The sequence below is a fragment of the Rhinatrema bivittatum genome, chromosome 7, assembly GCF_901001135.1.
Source record: "Rhinatrema bivittatum chromosome 7, aRhiBiv1.1, whole genome shotgun sequence".
NCBI classification, from domain to species: domain Eukaryota; kingdom Metazoa; phylum Chordata; class Amphibia; order Gymnophiona; family Rhinatrematidae; genus Rhinatrema; species Rhinatrema bivittatum.
The window spans coordinates 137,400,234-137,421,262 of record NC_042621.1 but is presented as its reverse complement, the minus strand read 5'-3'; the positions used below and the strand labels follow the sequence as shown (position 1 = coordinate 137,421,262).

At 43.1% G+C, this 21,029-nt stretch overlaps 1 protein-coding gene across 1 annotated transcript in view; it reads left to right on the top strand.

Annotated features, from left to right (window-relative positions):
* Nucleotides 1-21,029, top strand: part of HYDIN (HYDIN axonemal central pair apparatus protein) — a 1,819,717-nt gene that overhangs the window by 1,016,867 nt on the left and 781,821 nt on the right. Inside the window, exons 43-45 of the mRNA XM_029609235.1 lie at nt 3,476-3,659; nt 12,372-12,513; nt 19,085-19,238. Coding sequence (XP_029465095.1) covers nt 3,476-3,659; nt 12,372-12,513; nt 19,085-19,238 — 480 coding nt within the window. The remainder of the gene's footprint in view (nt 1-3,475; nt 3,660-12,371; nt 12,514-19,084; nt 19,239-21,029) is intronic.

The window sequence follows — 21,029 nt, the reverse complement described above, 5'->3', positions numbered from 1 at the left end:
GAAAGCTTGATCTTACAACCACTCAATCTTTCATCCAATATATCTCAAGTGCTTATAGCTTCACGTAAACCTTCCACACGGAAGAACTATGCTTCCAAATGGAAAAGATTCACTTTGTGGTGCAAGCAAAACAACATAAATCCTTTCACTTGCCCTACACATTCTTTACTAGACTACTTATACCATCTTTCAGAATCTGGTCTCCAGACTTCGTCTGTAAGAGTACATTTAAGTGCAATCTCCGTTTACCATAACCAGGTAGCAGATGCACCTATCTCTACACAACCTCTTGTCACCAGGTTTATGAGAGGTTTAACTCACCTAAAACCACCAATTAGACATCCAGCCACACAATGGGATCTCAATTTGGTTTTATCAAGACTTATGCGTTCTCCTTTTGAACCCATACATTCCAGTGAGCTAAAATTTCTTACATGGAAGACTATTTTCCTCATAGTCATTACATCAGCTAGAAGGGTTAGTGAGTTGCAAGCATTTGGCACATATGAACCTTACACTAAGTTCTTACATGACAGAGTGGTTCTCCGTACTCATCCTAAATTCCCCCCCTAGATAGTCACGGAATTCCACTTGAACCAATCCATAGTTTTACCCACATTCTTTCCAAGGCCTCACTCTCATCAAGGAGAAAGGGCCTTGCATACCTTGGACTGTAAGCGTGCTTTATCCTTTTATCTCAACTGCACTGCAGCCCACAGGAAATCCAATCAACTCTTTGTTTCCTATGACCCAAACAAACCAGGTAAACCAGTGGGAAAACATACTCTATCCAACTGGCTAGCAGATTGCATACAATTTTGTTATGAACAAGCAGGCCTTCCTCTCCAAGGGCGAGTAAAAGCACACTCAGTAAGAGCAATGTCAACCTCAGTAGCACACTATCGTTCAGTGCCAATACTTGACATATGTAAAGCAACAACATGGATTTCTCTTCATACCTTTGCAGCTCATTACTGCCTGGACAAGCAAGGAGGACAAGATTCATCCTATGGACAATCTGTCCTAAAGAACTTGTTCCCAGTCTAACCCCAACTCCTTCTACAACCTACTATGATCTTCGGCTGACTCATTTCAACAACAATACTTCACTGTTGCCTCAATACAAAATGACTCAGCCTCTAGCTTGCTAATCACCCATATGTGAGGACTAGCATCCTGCTTGTCCTGGGATAAAGCAAAATTGCTTACCTTGTAATAGGTGTTATCCCAGGACAGCAGGATGTAGTCCTCACAGAACCCACCCGCCTCCCCACAGAGTTGGGCCTCATACCTTTTATTATTTTATTTTTGCTAACGCATTTGCTACATACGAGACTGAAGAGAGACACCTGTGGCAGAGAATATCATGGCATCCTGGGCATGCTCAGTGCCCTCACAGGGCCAGTCAAAAGTTTCTAGAAACTTTGACAGAAAGCTTTCCCGCTTTAGGTCTCCGTCAGTGACGTCACCCATATGTGAGGACTACATCCTGCTGTCCTGGGATAACACCTATTACAAGGTAAGCAATTTTGCTTTTTGCAAAGTCTGATATTTCACCACAAATTATGGGCCTTATTTTCTGTGCTACCTACATCGGGGCGGAGTTGGCCCCGGAAGAGGAGGAGTCGGGGCGTCACCGGGGCCGACTCTGCGAGGACTGCGCGGACAGCAAAAAGGTAAGGGCCTTTTCGCTGCCTATTTCGCGCCCAATAACTACACCTTCTATGGTCTAGTTATTGGGCGCGATGCCGGCAGCGATCACACCGCGGAGGTGCGATCGCTGCCAGCTAGCGCAGGACCGCCCCCCCCGTTTCGGCCCCCTGCCCCTCATTACCGCATTTTTCTAAAGTACCACAGGCCTGCAATACTTTAGAAAATGAGGCCCTATATTTGCTTGATGTATATCTTTAAATTGCATAAATAATAAAAATAAAAGGCCTGATGCTCAAAGGATTTCCGAGGGGCTTGAGTGGAATCTAAGGGGCAGATTTTAAAAGCCCGACGCAGCTTTTAAAAGGCCGCCGGTGTGCGCAAAGCTCCAGGACATGCGTAAGTCCCGGGGCTTTGCTTGGGCATGTCAGGGGCAGGGGGGGGGGGGTGGCATTCGGGGGCGTTCCGGGGTGGGGCTGTGGGCGTGGTGCCAGCCCGGTGGCATTCCGGTGGCGTAGCCGAGGCCTCCGAACCAGCCCCTGGGCTGGGGAATGGCACGCCGGCAGCCGGCCGGCACGCGCAAGTTACGTCTGCCTCAGGCAGGCGTAACTTTCTGAACAAAGGTAGGGGGGGATGGGAAGGTGGGGTGGGGCCGGAAAAAAAGTTCCCTCCAAGGCCGCTCGCGTAACCCCCGAAAACCTACCCCTGCGCAGATAGCACGGGTAGCACCTGGTAGCGCGCACAAATGTACCCCACGCACGCAACATTTTAAATCGGCCCCTCAGAGCATAGTCAGCCTTCAAGTATCTTATTGGGCCATTCCAAATATATATATCAGATTTTTGCTACATGTTTCTATATCTGTCTAAAGCCTCTTGCTGAAGGGATGTTTTTAAAAAAATGAAAAATAAATGATAAATATATTGTTCAGGGTTTCAAAACAGCAGAAATAGAGACCAATTATCTTTTTATACCTTAGTAGATATTCAGAAAATTCTGGTATTCAGCCGTTATTAACCTAAGTGGAGGTTCAAACCTTCAGGGATAAATGGAGCTCCAGAGGGCTAAAGATTTTTTTCTAGTGTTTGCCTGTTGAAAAAGGACCTTGCTTCAGTTTTCTTCTATTTTGTGAATCAATAACAAGTTCATTTTTGGGACAATTTTCCACACTGTGCATTTTGGGACAAAGTTCCTGAAGTCTTTGCCCCAAATCTCAAAATGAAAGTACACATGTTCTTTCACTTTGAAACTTGCTGAGTGTAGTTTGCATCAGCTTTTTCTATATATTTTTTATGGAAAATAATACATGTAGAGTTGAAAAATGCAATCTATGTGCTTTATTTTCCTCCCCTGACCAACCCATGCCCGCAAGAATGCCTCCTCTTAGTACAACTAAATATGCATGTTCTTCCAAAATGAATATACTTTTAGCCACATTGAGATGAACAATTTTTGGATGGCCAATTTAAGCAAGCAAACAGCTTTTTACTTCTTTGAAAATTACCCTTCCCAAGAAAATTTACTTTATGGGACATTACAACATGTTCATCTTTCCCCAGATCTCTGTCAAATATATTTATTTATTTTTTAATTTTTTTAAATTTCTTATATACCGCGCCCTTCAAAGTTCAGGGCGGTTTACAAAGCACATTCATCACTAATAAAACATTAAATAGACAAAATCCTCTTTATAGTTTTTAAATATTTGAATATAATAATTTATTCATTTTCCATGGTGAATACCTGTACCAACTACATTCTGTAAGCTTCAGTTCAAAGCTAATATATTAACCGAGCTTCCTTCTTTTTGGCCTCTGATTACCAGCTGAGTGACTGCTTTCAAGGGGTAGTGTTTGATGGATTGGAGACACTCTTTGCTCGCAATTTCCCCTCTGCTCTTCTTTCATTACTCAAAGCGTTCAACAACCGGAATCATATCTATGTTGTAACTCTGAGCCAGGAATATGAAACCATGATGGCACATGAAAGAGCAAAGAAACAAGCAGAAGGTAAGACACCTACATATTTCCTCCTAGATCCTTCCTTTCCTAAATAATACAACTAATAATATAGGGGTAAATTATTAATGACTTAGAAACCGTGGGCCGGATTTTAAATAGGTTATGCGCGCCAGGCCTAAAGCTCCGGGACACATGTAAGTCCCCTGGCTAGCAAAAAGGGGCAGGGAGGGGGCGGGGAGTGGGTGGTCCGGTATGGGGCGGGGTCAGCGGCTCCTGGCACAGCGGCCATTTGCTGCTATGCTGAGGATTGCGCGCCGGCAGTTGGCCGGCGCGCCCAATTTGTGCCTGCCCAGAGGCAGGCACAAAAGGTAAAATAAAGGTCAGGGGGATTAGAGTAGGACTGGGGGGGAAGGTTAGGGGAAGGGGTGGGAAGGTCAGGCTAGGGGGAAGGGAAGTTCCCTATCAGGCCTGGGAGGGAACAGGGGAAGGCAGTTCGGCTTGGCACGTGCAAGGTGCACAATTGTGCACCCCCTTGCACACGCCGACCCCTGATTTTATAATAGGCGTGCGCCTGCACGCGCTAGTTATAAAATCGGGTGTACTTTTGCGCGCGCCGGGTAGCGCGCACACATATACGCCCAAGTGCACCCTTTTAAAATCTATCCCTATGTGAGTAAAATTGGGGGAGGGGGTTATATGAGTAAAATGGCTGAATTCACCTAAGTGGATTTCAATAGACTGAAAAAATGTGCATATATTCACAACAGCTAGCCGGGTATGTCCCCTCTGTCATCTAATGGTCCAACCGACTCCCTCACAGGTTTCTTGCTTCGGATATATTTTTAAAAGTTTTTATTATGAGTTTTTGCCTCTATGGCCAATTTCATTTCAAATTCTATCTTTGCCTGGCTTATCAATGTCTTACACTTAACTAGACAATGCTTATGTTTTATCCTATTTTCTTCAGATGGATCCTTCTTCCAGTTTTTGAAGGATTTTTTTTGGCTAAAATAGCCTCTTTCACCTCACCTTTTAACCATGATGGTAATCATTTTGCCTTCTATCCACCACCTTTCTTTATGTGTGTAATACATATGGATTGCACCTCTAGGATTGTATTTTTAAACAATGTCCAATCCTTTTGAACACTTTTAACCTTTGCAGCTGCACCTTTCAGTTTTTTTCTAACAATTTTCCTCATGAGTGTTAGAGCCTCAGATTTACTTATTGTCCCCCTTCCAGTTATTAGTTTAAATTTGATCATGTTATGATCACTGTTGCCAAGTGGCCCCACCACCATTACCTCTCTCACTAAATCCTGCATTCCACTAAGAAAAGATGAGGCCACTCCACCCTGTTGAAAGCTTTTTCAGCATCAAAGCTGACTGCCAGGTAGGGTCCCCCATGTGACCACAAAGGGCTGTTGCTGTGAGAATTTTCCTTTTATTAGTGAGACCAGACTATAGCTTTTCTTTACAAACCCTACCTGTCCCAGCTGTATTAATTGTGGGAGTAGAGTATTTTTTGCCAACAAGTTCTGGTCTACATTTAAGAGTGAAATGGGCCTATATGATGATACCAGCATTGGATCCTTCCCAGGCTTAGGAATGAGCGTAATAATGGCCAAATTAGCATGATTAGGGAAGTGTCCTCCCTGAACCAAAGCATTATAGGCTCAGGTCAAAGGTGAGGTTAAATTATCACTGAGGCCGGGAGCCATCCGGGCCGGGAGTCTTATGTCATTTCATATTTCGGATAGTGACCCGTACCTCCTCCTCTGTTATGGGACTACCCAACCATGCTTGCTGATCTAAGGACAAGCGCGGGAGATCTAATTGGGCTGAGAAGGCCTCACTTGCAGAAATATCAGAACTCTCAGCGATATATAGGCCTTGGTAGTAAGTTCGAAATAACTGCAATATTTTTGGGGTTTCCGTTACAATCTGCCCTGAAGGGGAGCACATTGCCAGGACATGGCGGGGGGCCCTCTGAGCTCTGATTAAATTGGAGAGCAACTTGCTCGATTTATTACTATATTGATAAAGTTTATATTGATAATAAAGGAGACCTTTGTTGGCCCTTTGATGAAGCAAGGAGTTCACCTCACCCTGTAAAGTAAAGTAAGCTTCCTTGTTGGTACGAGTGTTCGAGCCCACCAGAACCCTCTTCACATGGTTCAATTTTGCAGTCAGGAGAAGTAGATTCTTATCCAATCATTTCTGCCTTTTAGCTACATGGCAATAATCTCCCCTCTCAGGATTGCCTTTGCTGCATATCAGAAAAGAATAGGGACCTCGATATGGCTCCGATTGTTTTCTTGATACTCAGTCCACTTATCTCTTAGGTAGGATTGAAATGTGGTATCATCAACTAAATAGTATGGATATCCACAAAAACTGAATGGGTAGGGCTAAAGTAGTGGTAAAATCAGCCCAAACTGGGGCATGGTTGGATATGTGGATCATGCCTATCCCAGTCTCCCGAAGCTTAGGGAAGTGATGTGCACTAATTGAAATATAATCCAGCTGGGACTGGGAGTCATGGGTCCTGGATATGTGCGTGTATTCCCGCTCCATGGGATGTAATGTGCGCCAGGCATCCGATAGATGTAGCATGCGCGCCAGCAAAAGGATCCCATTGTCAAGGGGAGGACGAGCATAGCTTGCCGGTTGTTTATTTAACTGTGGGTCTCTCAAGGCATTTAAGTCGCCCCCCAAAATTATGGTATGATCTAAGTATGGGAGGAGTTGTGAGTAGATGGCCCTGAAGAAGGCTAGATCTGGACTCTTTGGGGCACAGACATTGCAATACACAGTTGTCATGCCTTGATATTCTGTAACAAGAATAATATACCTCCCATTAGGGTCTTTTATTTCATTGGTCACCTGTAGGGGCAGTCGCTTATTGAGAAGGATTGCAACCCCGGCGGAGTGAGTGGTAGCAGAAGCAAAATATACCTTGCCAACCCATCGCTGACATAATTTCAAATGCTCTTGATCATTCAGATGCATTTCTTGCAGCATCACTATATATGCAGATTGTTTTTTTTAGCAAAGTGAGAATTTTTGTTTGCTTAATGGGGGAATTAATGCCACTTACGTTCCAGGTAATCACTCGATATCCTCTCTTAGCCATTTGTTTGGGAGTAAGCCCATGCCAAAATATTTCCATCAAAGTGGAAAGTATGGAAGCCACCCCAGCTGCCTCCACACTTATAGCCGAAATCATATCTTGGTGTACTTATCTCTACAAAAGCTCTGAATGATCTAGATTTACAGTGGTTCCTTAATCTATACCATACTAACCCCCCCTTCCCCCCTCCCCATCCACACCCCCCCCCCATATTCTTCTCCCTCCTTAATATCTACTTAGCTATCAGCTAATAGGAGATCATAGACGCGGACGTCCCCCCAACTCCTCCCCCCCCCCCCGAACTCAATGCTGCATTGTTTAACTTTGAAACCATAAACATGTTTAGCAACAGAGAGACAACATTGGGAACCTGAAATATGTCTGCAAAGATAGAAAATGAGCAGTGGTTCCCAGTGTCAGTGACTACTGATGACAGTCTATTGCAGGGGTGTAACGCAGCCTTCTGTGTAACAATAGCAGAATGCAGTGTGGCTTCATCAGCCGCCCATCAGTAGCTCCAGTGAAAATGGAGTAGCTTGATTTAAACAACGTGGCCTTGAACTGGTATAAAACAGTCGGACCCAGCGCCATTCCTCAGGGGGGTGCGGCAGGTGGTGGCGAGGATCTCGCTTTCTCGCCATTAGCCTCCTGGGTGCTGAGAAATTGTGGGCCTCCACCTCCGTCTCCAACCGGCGTGCGCCTTGCTCTGTTGCCACTCGGATACGGGCCGGATAAACCAGATGTGCTCTGCTGCCCAGAGCAAACAATTTTGCACAGTAGGGAGCCATTTTCCTGTGCCACTGGGAGAGTTATGCTGAGAAATCCTGGAACACCAAGATCCGCTGATTCTCGTACTTGAGCTCTTTCCCCGCCATCAGCACTAGCATAATCTCTCTTTTGTGGGCCTAATTAAGGAGTTTAGCTATGACCACCCTGGGTCTAGGTAAATTGTCCTTTCTAGGCCCCAGTCTGTGCGCTTTTTCAATACAGAGCAGCCCGGACTGCTGCATGAGGGCCTGCTCATGGGTGAGCCATTTTTCCAATGTCTGGGCAAGGTCTCTCTCTATCAGGGTCTCGGGCAGACCTATCAGCTGGATGTTGGAGCGCCTGGACTTGTTTTCCAGGTCTTCAAGCCTCTCCTTTTGCTTCACCAGCTTAGCTTTTAGCTGTTGTAGGTCCGCCTTCGAGTCGCGGCTGCCATCTTGGAGGTCAGAGACCCTCTGTTCAAGATCCATGAAACGCTTCTCAAATCCCGTGATGGTAGCAGTCAGCTCCATAAGCTTAGTGGAGATGGTGGTGAGTTCTGGCTTCAGGGTGGCTTGAATCGCGGCTTTAATTTCGGCCAGCATTCCGGTCGGATTCAGATCGGTTGGCCCCACCTCCTCTCACTGCATGGGGTCCACCGGTTTAGGCCTTGTTGCGTTTGTGCCTGTTCTCGCCCTCGCTCCACCCTCACTACCTTTGTGGCGACTCCCTTCGGGTCTGACAGACAGATGCTGCCGAGGCTTCTCCTTGCCTCTTCTTTCTGGTATCCCCAGGCTGGCCTGACGCTGCGGATCCACCATGTTCCTGATGATGTAAGGGTGCGCGCGCGCGCACTCCAGACTTGTACCAGCAAGGACGCAAACCTCGGGGGCATCCCCCTGTAGTGACGTCATCCGCTTCCAACTTAAAAGGTCTTTGCTTGCAACTACGAATCAAGTTAGCAATGGGAATTCTTTCTCCGCTGCTCTGCCTCTACAAACTTATCTGGGGGTACCCGCTCCTTGGGGGCCCCGCTCTCTCTCTTCTTGATTTCAGATTGCTAAGATGGGATCCGGTACTCGCTCCTCGAGGGCCTACGTCCCTGAATGCTCAGAAGACTCCTAACTGCCTGGAAGTGATCGCAGACGTGAACACTGTGAGTTCTATTACAGATAGGAACCGGTACTCGCTCCACGAGGGCCCATGTTCCTAATCTCTGAAGACTCCCTTCTGTCTAAGACTTTATCGCAGGTACGGAGATCGTGAGTTATTATTGCAGATTGCAGATAGGAACCGGTACTTGCTCCACGAGGGCCCATGTTCCTAAAACCCTTTACAGACTCTCTTCTATCTCAGAAGCTATCGCATATCTATATCTTATGAATTACTATTACAGATTGCAGATAGGAGCCGGTACTCGCTCCACGAGGGCCTATGTTCCTAAATCCCTCCAAGACTCTCTTCTATTCCAGAAGCCATCTCATACTCAGCTATTGTGAGTTCTTATTTCAGACTGTCTATAGGAACCAGTACTCGTCTACGGCTCCTGCTCCTGAATATACTGAAGACTATTGGTTGCATAGAGGCCATTACAGATATCTACAATTGTGAGTGTGTCATCTACTACTGGTTATGTATCCAGCATACCCTGTCTACTTACTACCTATAGTATCTCTCTACAGCTCAGCAACCCAGAGATCATGATTCCAGTATCTGAGGGACTTCAGCCCTACCGGCCACATCAGCTCACTGCTGCCACCTCTGGTAGTTCAACTTCCAGTCTAATAAAGAACTATCAATGTTTGTCTCTATACTCCACCCTAGCCGGTGGTCCCTCTCAGGATCTCCGCCTGGGGGCGCTGTCATCTGCCATCGGCCCAAGGATTCACCATTTCTACTAAGTGTTTATTCCTTACACTACTCGAGCGGTATCATATCAACTGCCACTCTGTGGGAGCCATCCCACATCAGACCATTAACTCTGCCTACAGAGTATTACATATCGCTAGCTCCTCTCCTTGGGGAAACAGCATTCTACAGAAGACTAACTCCACCTCCCTGGCGGTCACATCACTAACAGATTGCTACCTCTCTCATTGAGGATTGATCTACAACAGATTGCTATGCCTCCCCTCTGAAAGAGCTAAGCCATACGTATTGCTACTTCGCCCTCCTGGCGGGGTGAGCGCGAGCAGATTACTAACTCCGCGCTCCTGGCGGGGTTATCCATAACAGATACTAGCTCCTTCTACAGGAGTATCCAGCAGCCAGATCGATACCAGATTGCTAACTCCTCCCCTCTGGGGGAGTAGATCCATAACAGATTGCTAACTCCTCCCCTCTGGAGTAGCAGATTAATAACAGGCCTCTCCCATTCTTTGTCTTTTTTTGTGAGTCGGGTCACCATGAGCCAACTCAAAATGCTCTGATGCCAGTCAGCTGTAGTCTCCTCATGGGGAGAAGGTGAATTTCGGCCATAAACACAGTGGATTAGGGTGGATGAGCGGCAGGGGGCTCGCAGCGTGGGATATCCGTGTCTGAGCATTTCAAGGCATCATGTGATCTCTCAGGAAAGGTGTTTTATTGGCCCAGAAGGGCATGGTAGGAGTGTCTGATAGAAGGCCTCATTTTATTGTGTATGATAATAGCCACGATCTGCGATAACAGCTGCGGTCATGCGATAAAAACATTTTTCCCTTCTACCGCAAAAAAGGTGGATATTTCTTACATTAAATCCCATGTTAGTGTGTGTTGATCTTTCGCAGAATGCAGTAGGACACCTTAATTTGCATTAACTCCTCCCACTTGCATACTAAAATTTGCATGCTAGCTTGCATTGCGATATTTAAGCGTGTTAGGGCCCTAATGTATTTTGATAAATGACCCTGTTTGTTTCCCCACGCTAACTACACCCCCTTAGCCACACACTTTTTAGGGATCTAAATGTAGGTGCCTAATGAAACTAGGATCTTAAATTTTTGGAACTCAGATTTAGTAAATTTTCAAAAGGGCTAATTTAGGAACTTAACTCCAAAAGTTAGGACCCTGAACGCTTTGAAAATCGGCCCTGCAGTTTCTGCATGTTATTTCCTCCCCCAACTTAAACATGACCTTTGGAACACTTCCTCTAAATGTGGCTAAAATTATATATGCTGGCAAACAATGTGCATACTTTTAGCAGTATTGAGGAAGGACAATTTCAGAAAGCTAATTTACACTTATAAATCATTATTTACCCATATCAATGACTTTGAAAATTATCCTTCCCATAGATGCACATTTAATTAAGCCAGATTCTGAAGTTAAGTTTATTTTGTCCAGTTACATGGAAATATTTTAATCTTTTTGTCTTCTTTTTTTAAATTCAAAATTTGTATTGTGTGTCACAATAAATACAGCAAAGTGTAAAGTCAATAATTAAGTACAAACTCGTATCTAACACTTAAACAAAGTATACATTAGTGACTAGCAAAATATAATGCATAGGTAACATATGTTTCGTCATTAGCAATGACACATATCATTAATTATTTACCCCTCCATCCCTTCCCAGCCTTCCCCCCCCCCCCTCCCTGCTTCTATAAACGGGATATAAAAGGGAATCCAATCAATCTTTCCTTCCAGATTTGTCTATTCCCCTGACTCTTGAAATGAATATTGCCTATTCTTTTTGTCTTCTACAAACATTAAAATCTGTAAACAATCTTTATTCAAATTAAAGAAAATGTGGTAAAAATAATTCTGTAAATTCATCTTCAGAGTTTCATGTGCCGTTGACTAAAATCAATAATATATTGATAGCATATTCTGATGTTTTGTTAATAATTTATTTTGCAGTAGATATACTTGTTTGTCAGTTTCTTACATAAGAACATAAGAAATTGCCATGCTGGGTCAGACCAAGAGTCCATCAAGCCCAGCATCCTGTTTCCAAAAGAGGCCAAACCAGGCCACAAGAACCTGGCAAGTACCCAAACACCAAGAATATCCCATGCCAAACACCAAGAAGATCCCACTAGTTGTGGAAAAGATACTATATTCTGCCTTCGCAGAATAATTTAAATGTATATGTATATGTTTCTTATTGTGCTGCTACCATTTGTGATGTTATTCAGCTCAGATTCTCGCATGTTGTAGAGCTAAACCTCCTATTGTTTAAATGTTGTTGAGTCTCTGATTGGCTCTGTTCCTGTTTGCTTCCCCTCTTTCTATGTTCTCTTGCTTCTTCCTATTAGTCTTTTGCCCCTTTGAATCCCTGGGAGTCCTTACTTCCTGCTAAAGTTCAGTTTGGAACTGTCTCTTGACTTGCTTGCAGCTCTCCAGAGCTCCTCTACAAACTCTAGAAACATCGCTCTTTTCACCTTAGTTCCTTGCTCACCACTGCTGGTTTCTGCTATCTGATGGCAGTTTCAACCTCCTCTACGGCTACAGTCATCTACCTTTAACTGAGTTCTCAGAGTTTCTTATCACAGCTATATCAGTTCCACTGTCTGTGCAGTTTTCTTCAATACCATACCATTCTCTTTGAGTGTTAAACTGTTTATCATTCAATAAATGTTTTGGTTTGAAGATCTGAGTTCTCTCTGACTTTGGAAACTACAAAAGGAAATTGTTTAACTATATGTATAGGCTTCTAAGCTAGGACATTGGGAGCTAAGGACAAGAATATACTATAATTTGAAATATCATGATGTTTATTTCAGGTACAGTATGTATGACATTCTAGATAGTGTTCATGAGCAGAGTCTAGCATAAACGTGTATAAATTACTAGAGGTATAAAAGGTGTCAGTTACTGGAAGAGGGAAACCTGAGCTATGATTCAGATTGTATGTTGGTGTTCCAAAGTCATCCATTTTTTTTTTAACTTCTTTCTCCTGTGAAGAGGTAGAGCAGGAGTCAAGGCTAGCAAAACAGAGAGCTCGCCTAGAAGAGATGGATGAGGACGAATATGAAAATCTCTCAGAGGAAGAACGAGCTTGGATTGAGGAGGAGAGGCTCAAGGCGGTACGAGAGCGTAAAAAAAGGTGTGTAGACATGTATCACTTATTTGCCACTCGTTTGTACCCACTAGTTACTTTTGTCATGGTTATTTCTATGATGCTTCTCTATTCTTTTACCTACCATTCTTATTTGTTCTGAGAATGTATGCTGTAACAAAGCATGAGGATAAGAAAGGTGTTAAGTTTCAAGTTTATTCAAATGTATATGCCACACTTTCAGGGAGCCATTTCAAGGTGACTTACAGATTAACATTCATAGTAAAATATAATACAAGCAATTCAGGACATAAATACATAGAAAACCTGTGATAATAGACAAAAACTGAAATAAGCCTGAATAAAGGAAAATTGGTTCTTACCTGCTAATTTTCGTTCCTGGAATACCACAGATCAGAAGAATGAAAGGATGGATCGGTAAAAATGGACTTTTATTGGAACTTGCCCGACTCTGGCCGAGTTTCGCTCTGCCGAGCTGCCTCAGGGGCTTGTTGAGCCAGAAACTTGGCTCTATATACTTGTGCTGATTTCCTAGGATGAAGGAATATGAGTGAACACACCGAATCCGGGCTTGTCACTTGTAATTCATCAATCACTTGTGTGAACAGTATTGAAGCAATTCTTTGTTGAACTTGCACCGGTCACATACTGCTCTGACAAACACTGCAGTGTTTGTCAGAGCAGTATGTGACCGGTGCAAGTTCAACAAAGAATTGCTTCAATACTGTTCACACAAGTGATTGATGAATTACAAGTGACAAGCCCGGATTCGGTGTGTTCACTCATATTCCTTCATCCTAGGAAATCAGCACAAGTATATAGAGCCAAGTTTCTGGCTCAACAAGCCCCTGAGGCAGCTCGGCAGAGCGAAACTCGGCCAGAGTCGGGCAAGTTCCAATAAAAGTCCATTTTTACCGATCCATCCTTTCATTCTTCTGTTGTTCGTCACATTGGATCGGTTACCGGTTTGCTTCCTTGGACCATACCACAGATCAGTCCAGACAAGTGGGTTTTGCACCCCTACTAGCAGATAGAAGCAAAGAATAAAAGGTTTTCAGCCACTGCTACATAACCAAGAGTGCCACCTGCAATCCCTCAGTATTGACCTGTACCCAAGCCAAAATAGAATGAAATTCTAAAAACTCAAATGAACTCTCCCCTCCATGGCAAACAGAGAGCAAAAGGTTGGAACCCCCTGAGCTGGAGCTCTTACAGCTAATAAAGGGACCGAATACCTTCAGTCCATAGATTCGACAGATATACATATAATAAGCTCTGCATTATATACATCCAGAACCAATAATGGTCTTTTGAAATCAAGGAGACAGGCTTCTGAATTGATATGTGGTATTCCAGGAACTAAAATTAGCAGGTAAGAACCAATTCTCCTTTCCTGTTCATACTCCAGATCAGTTCTGACAAATGGGATGTACCCAAGCTCCCCTATACTGAGTGGGAACCCGAAAGACCAGCTTGTAACTCACTCTCCTCACTCTCACTCTTGTAACTCAGCCTCCTCCAGCGCCCGAATATCCAATCGGTAATGTTTGGCAAAAGTGTGAAGTGAAGACCATGTCGCTGCCCTACAGATTTCCTGCGGCGACACCGACACCCCGCCGAAGAAGCTGCTTGTACCCTAGTAGAGTGTGCATGCAACCCTTCTGGAACCATCCAATCTTTACAGAGATAGGCTGAAAAAATAGTTTCCTTCAACCATCGTGCAAGCGTGGCCTTGCTTCCTTTCTTTGTTCCATTGAACAAGACAAACAGATGATCTGAACGCCAAAAACGTTTGGTGATTTAAGGTAACGCAACATAGTCCAACGAGCATCCAATAAGTGAAGCTCCCTCCAACAACAAATGCTGAAATGCAGGAAGCTCCACCATCTGGTTGAGATGAAATGAGGAGACGACCTTTGGTAAAAATATGGTATATTCAACCACTCATCTGACTAAGCTATAGCTCGATAAGTAGTTATCTGGCTAGAATTCAGCCAGATAAAAAAGAGGAGGTCCATATTCAAAAGCCATTCAGACGAATAAATGACTTACTTGGCTATATTCATCCTTTATCCAGCTAAATTCTAGTCAGCTAATAAGTTAGGTGGCTAAAATTTAGCCAGATAAGTTACGGGTGGTCCAGGGGCATAATTGGGAGGAGCTGAGTTAGCCAGCTAAGTTAACCGGCTAACTCCAAAATTCAGTTAGCCAGGTGACATAGCCAGCTAAGTCTGGTCAAATCAAAGACCTGTCCTAAAGTTAGCCAGCTATAGTTAGACAGCTAAATAATGAAGATAGCCGGCTATATTCAATAGAGTGGGTCATTCATGAAGATGCATGAGGGCCCTAATGCATGTGTTAAATATCATAACACATATCGTGTTGACTACTGCAGTATACAAATTAACTCCTCTTTAAAGGATATCAGGATAAGTAGCGCTGTCAGTTAGTATTAAAACTAAAAGAAATCGAAAGGCCTGCGGTTCTCAACTGTATCTTTAAATTGCTCAAGAGCAAACATTATCACGCTGTCTTGCCCCACCCTCGCAGTCTGAAAGAAGTTAACCCCCCCCCCCCTCCAGACCTCCATCTCCTATAGACCCCTCCCGATGACAAAAACCATCCCTGTAGGGAGCGAGGGTCTCAGTCACCCGCTTCTGGTGGCTCTAGTGCTGCATCTGATAAGCAGCGCTGGAAGCATAAACTAAACTCAATTTACGCTTCCAGTGTTCCCTATCACCCGCTCTTGGAGCTCACTTTCACTCGCTTCCAGCGCTCCCTTTCACCCGCTCCCGGCACTCCCTATCACTTGTTTCTAACATTCCCTATCTGCTTCTGGCGGCTCCAATGCTGCCTATCAGAAGTAGCTCTGGAGCCACCGGTAGCAGATAAGTGAGACCTTCATTTCTGACAGGAATGTTTTTTGTCACCAGGAATGGGGGTCTGGGGGAGATGGAGGTCCAGAGGGAGGTGAGTTAATTTCTTTTCAGACTGCAGTGAGGGGGTCTGTGATTTCAAATTTTAAATTGAAAACGGAGCGGGCAAGATGGCCCAGTAATGTTTGCTCTTCAGCAATTTAAAGATACAGTTGGGGGCTGTGGGACCTTTGATTTCTTTCAGTTATAATACTTACTGAAAGCACTACTTACCTGGATATCTTTTAAAGATATCAGGATAAGTAGCAAGTTACCCTGCCAAACAAGACTGGATAATTTAGAAACTTAACCGGTTATATTCAAACATAGCTGGTTAGGTTTTTAAGTTATCCAGCTACATGAAATCTGATAAGTTTAAGCATGTATATTCAGCCAGACACTTTTACAGCATACTGAACAAGTTATCCGGCTATCGTTAGCCGTATAACGTCTCAACTAAACGGCCTATTGAATATTGGCTTCACCTTAATATATCGTTCAGCCCTTTTCCTTTGCTAAACCCAATATAAGATCCAAATATCATTATATATGTCACTCTACTCCCAAAGAGAATATGTCATCTGTTTCGGAATAACTATTGCAGCCACACAAGGTATTTGTTTGCACTTGTGTATTATGGTAAGGGGTGCCACATGAAGTAATTGATAGTTAATTTCCTGAAACCCCTCATATAAGTCGTCTCCTTCCACAGACCCAAAAGAGAAATACAGGGATCTAAGAGGAGCTTGACCGCAGATCTGGTGAATGAGTGCCAAAATCTATTCCTAAAACTCATGCATTTCTGAACATTTCCATCACATGTGAAAATTATTGCTCTCCTGTTAACAAGATCAGCAGCATAATGGACTGAATGTACTAAATTTTGCAAAGAACAGGGGAGTATAATATAAACAGTGTGGTAGTTTATATAAAAATTCATGGCTTTCAGTACAGAAGGAGATCATATTGGATGCTTGCCAAATCTGTTTCCAATCTCTCCAAACTAAATCATCATTTAAGTCTCTATTCCAGGAAACAGAGAGACTTGGTGATGTCTCCTCTGGACATATCTGATTCCCAATGCCTAAATATAATTTAGTTATCATGCAGTTGCCCCCTTCTTTGCAACAAAGCAATTCCTCAGTAGCATCATCTATCGCTTGTAAGTTATTCATCGCTCTTCTTAACTGGAAATATAAAAAAAATGGAATGATTGGGGATCTCAAACTCTGCCACTAAATCTGAAAAAAGTTAAATCCGTTGATTAATTAAAAGTTGTCCCAAGAATTTAAGACTCCTCTTCCCCCATTCAGCCATATCTGGGGAAAAAGTGGCCATTGATAACTGTGGATTGTTCATCAGTGGAGTCATATATGAGGGAGCATTATAAAAAATCCCCATGTTTTTTTTATTAATTTATTTATTTATTTAGAAACGTTTATATACCGTCATTCTAGCAGTCAATCATAAAGGTTTACATAATTGTATGAGCAAGAATGGAGTTATTTTTACATGCTGTCCTTCTCAAGGCTGAGGCTAAAGGCAGATGTAACAAAAGAGGCCAGACTTCTACTGCTGACACGTCCCTCTTCAAGGAGAAGCCAGTGCTTAGGTGAATCCATACCAACTCTCAAACAAGTCAACCAAGTGGCCCAGTAATATGTCTGAAAGACTCGAAAGGCTACTTCCCCATATTTCTGAAACTTTAGTAATTCACAGTACTTTAATCTAGAGGGTCTCCTCTTCTACAAAAATATGAGGGTACAACCTTTGAGAGCAGAAAAAACTGAATTAGGGATGTAAAGATATATATAGAAAGGGATATAGTAGTCAAGGCAAAATAGCCATTTTAGTAATATTCATTTTCCCTTACCAGGATATAGTAAAGAGGGTCCATTTTGCCAAATCTGTTCTAATCCCTTCTAAATTGGAGGTATAATTAGTGGCATAAAGTTTAGATAGATCTGTAGGTATCCATATCCCCAGATATTTAATTCCCTCCTCCTCAAGCTTATATTCAGCGATAGTTGTGTGGGAGGACCTATTAATACCACCGCAAATTTTGAATAATTAATCAGATATCCAGAAAACTGGCTGTATTGTTGAAGGATATGCAAAAGAGCTGGTACTAACTCACGCTTCCAAGTCATAAACAGAAGCATGCCATCAGCATAAAGTAGTATCTTATGAAGTCAAGGAAGACAAACCCCTTTCCTAGGGAGGAAATAACGAATGGCATGAGCCAAAGGCTCTATAGCCAAGTCAAATAAAATGGGTGGTAGGTACATCTAAGAAAAGGAGCCGAAAACACCCCATTAGATAGATAATACCCTCATGACCAGATTAGAATAAAAGGCTTTGATTCATGCAGTAAAGGCCTTATGGAACCCCCTTTTTTAACATAAAAAAGAGAAATGGTCAGAAAATACAATTGAATGCTTTATCTGCATCAATTGATATAATGGTCCCAGAGATCCTATGTTTATTAGCCAAATGTAAAATATTAAACAAGCACCTGGTTTTATTAACAGAAGACCTACCTTTAATCCAGTTTGGTCCTGATCAATTAAGGCAAGAACCAGGTCTTCCATTCTCAACTGCAAGATTTGAGTTAGAATTTTTACTTTAACATTTATCAATGATATAGGCCTGTAGGAGGCACAATCAAAAAGGTGGAGTTTATAGTGTGGCGTTTCAAAAGACATTTGTCCCTGTTGTCCATAATCTATAGTGAGAATAGAGGGTCACGCAGAGAGTTTCCCTATAGTGGTGCTTTTGATACATAGTTATAAGTAACTGGTTCTGGGGAATCCAGCAGTGGATAGAGAGTATCCCTTTTCTGGGAGAGTAAACCTCTCACCCTGGGTTTATCCTTCTATGTGGGAAGGAGAATCCTGATTAGAATTTAAGGCAAAGGAAGATCTACATAGGAGAGAAGTGAGTGTCAGTTGCTTATCTAGAGTTGACCAGACATGTGGAAAGAGGAGAGGAGAAAAGGAGAGATCAGCCAATGCGAAGTGATCCAGCAGTCCACAGGAGTCCAGGAGGGGAGAAGGAGAAGTGTTGAAGGAGAGATTCAAACATTGGAGAGGAGAGATTCAAGCGGATCCTTGGGGGTCAGGAAACTCACTATTCGTCCAAGAGAGCCTCAAACCCCAAGCACAGGAGTGAGAGGATCCCAGAAGGATGTAACAGCAAGGATCAGTAAACCCCTTGATACTTTCCATTACTTGTGATGAATTCTTAAAAGCGCAAAGACTGTAAATTGCAACTTTTCTGATTTTTACTGTTTCAATAAAGACTTTTCGTTTTTGGAACACCATACCTTGGAACCAGTGTGTCCTTGGTGTCTCACTCTCTAAAGAGCTTGGGTCCTTCCCTACCCCCTTTTAGAGAATCCACACCAGGGTTGCAAGACTGAGTCTGGCTTTAGCCCTGATATTGAGTGTGCCCCTCTGCAAACCATTGCACCAGGAATGGGGCTACATATAGAATCAACTGTATTTCCGTTTTTTTATGCACATCTAACATTTGGTTTACAGAGAATTTACATAGCTTTGTAGTGTACGATGATTCAATAAAGTCTTATGGAAATTGTGAAAATAGCATAAACATTACAAAATGCAGACAAAAAGGAACCTAGACTGATACTAAAGACTGTTTGTGCCTGGTCTTTGTTAAAGGGAGCAGGAGAGATTGGCCCAGGAGAGGAAAATGAAGGAGGCATTAAGAAAACGACAAGAAGAAGATGAACTGAAGAGGAAGGTCAAGCGACAAAAAAAGGATTCTGCAAAAGAGGAACTTCCAGGAAAGAAAAGTCAATCGTTGGGAAAGCAGGTACCAAAATAATACAACATTTTACAGCAGATCTGAAGAAGGAACATTTATTTATAATATTGCTGAATATTTATTGCGATATAACTAGAAATATTTAGAGTCATTCCATATGAAGTAGACCAGGGGTCTCAAATAAAACTGTACTAAACATTTCACCTGGATCTCTTTTGGTTGGAGAGCTAGAGGTAGTTGAATGGAGGTCACCTCTGAATGGCAAACAAAAATACCTTTTCCTTCTGCTAACTTACATCTATTGGTTGATAGCCATCATAATAGACATTACTGGTTGTTGGCCTTCATTGTCTTATATATAATCATTTGGCGTGAATGTAATATCAAAAAATTTTTAAATAATTTTTTTGCATATAAAACTCGTCCTTTGTAACTTAATCTGAAAGATTTTCTTTGTTTAGAAAATCCAAAAGTCCCATATCCCTACACGGTTTGCATTTTGAAACCAAGTTTCTGCATTCCGTGCATCATTTTTGATGCAAAATCAGTGACAACACCGAACTTAGTGATACGCAGTCATGAATCAAAAATGACTTGCGCCATGACACAAGTTTTGAGAATGCTCATTGAGCATTTGAAGGGCATTTTACCTGTTTTGGAGCATATTCACTACTTTAGTGATGGATCTGCTGATCAATACAAAAATTTAAAAAATGTAATTAATTTTTGCAATCGTAGTATCAACTTTCATTTTACAGCTGAATGGAACTTTTTTGGCACCAGCCATGGAAAATCACCCTATGATGGGATTGGAGGAACCACAAAACATCTAGCTGCCATGCTAGTCTACAATGCCCCCTCAATAACCAAATTTTGACACAAAAGAATCTATTTGACTTTTATGATAAAAGTGTCCCTGGTATCAAATTTTTCTTTGTCCCAAAGGAGGACATTGAATCAATCAGACCTGTTCAGGATGAGAGGTTTAGCAAAGATGATACAGTTGCTGGCACAAGGGAAAATCATCAATTCAAGCCCATTGATGCAACTAAAATTTATATTAGCAAAATTTTGAATGACATAACCTCATTCATTGTAAGTGTTCTAGAATATGAAAGTGAATATTTTCCTGCCCTTCAAGTATCCAGCTTTCAACCTAGTCAGTATTTAGTTTGCATCCTTGATAATTCCTGGTGGGTTGGCCATATATGCGAAGTCTCAATTGAAGAACGTGATGTCTTGGTCAATTTCTTGCATCCCCAAGGTCCTGCCAGGTCATTTTACTGGCCGCCCCGTAGTGACACCTGTTGGGTTCCAGAAGAGCACATTATTGCTACTCTTGATACACCCATAACAACTTTATCAGGCAAGCAGTACATTTATTCACAAGCCACTTTGTCACACTCTGATGGGCATTCAAAAGCATGTGCAATGCAGAAAAAAGACAAAGGGGCAGATTTTTAAACCAGCGCACGCAGGGTACATTTGTGAGTGCTACCTGGCGTGAGCCCTAGGGGAGCCTCGATGGCTTTCCCTGTTCCCTCCAAGGCCGCTCCGAAATCAGAGCGGCCTCGGAGGGAACTTTTTTTCCACTCCACCCACCTTCCCCTCCCTTCCCCTATCTAACCCACCCCCCAGCCCTACCTAAATCCCCCCCCCCCCCACCTTATTTCAAGTATTTATGCCTGCCTCTGGCAGGTGTATCTTGTGCACGCCGGCAGTCTGCCGGCGCGCCATCCCCCAGCACAGCCGCTGTGCAGGAGGCCTCGGTCCCACCCCCAGACCTGTGCCACACCGATGCCCCCGCCCCTTACCGCCCTTTTTTCAAAGCCCCGGGAC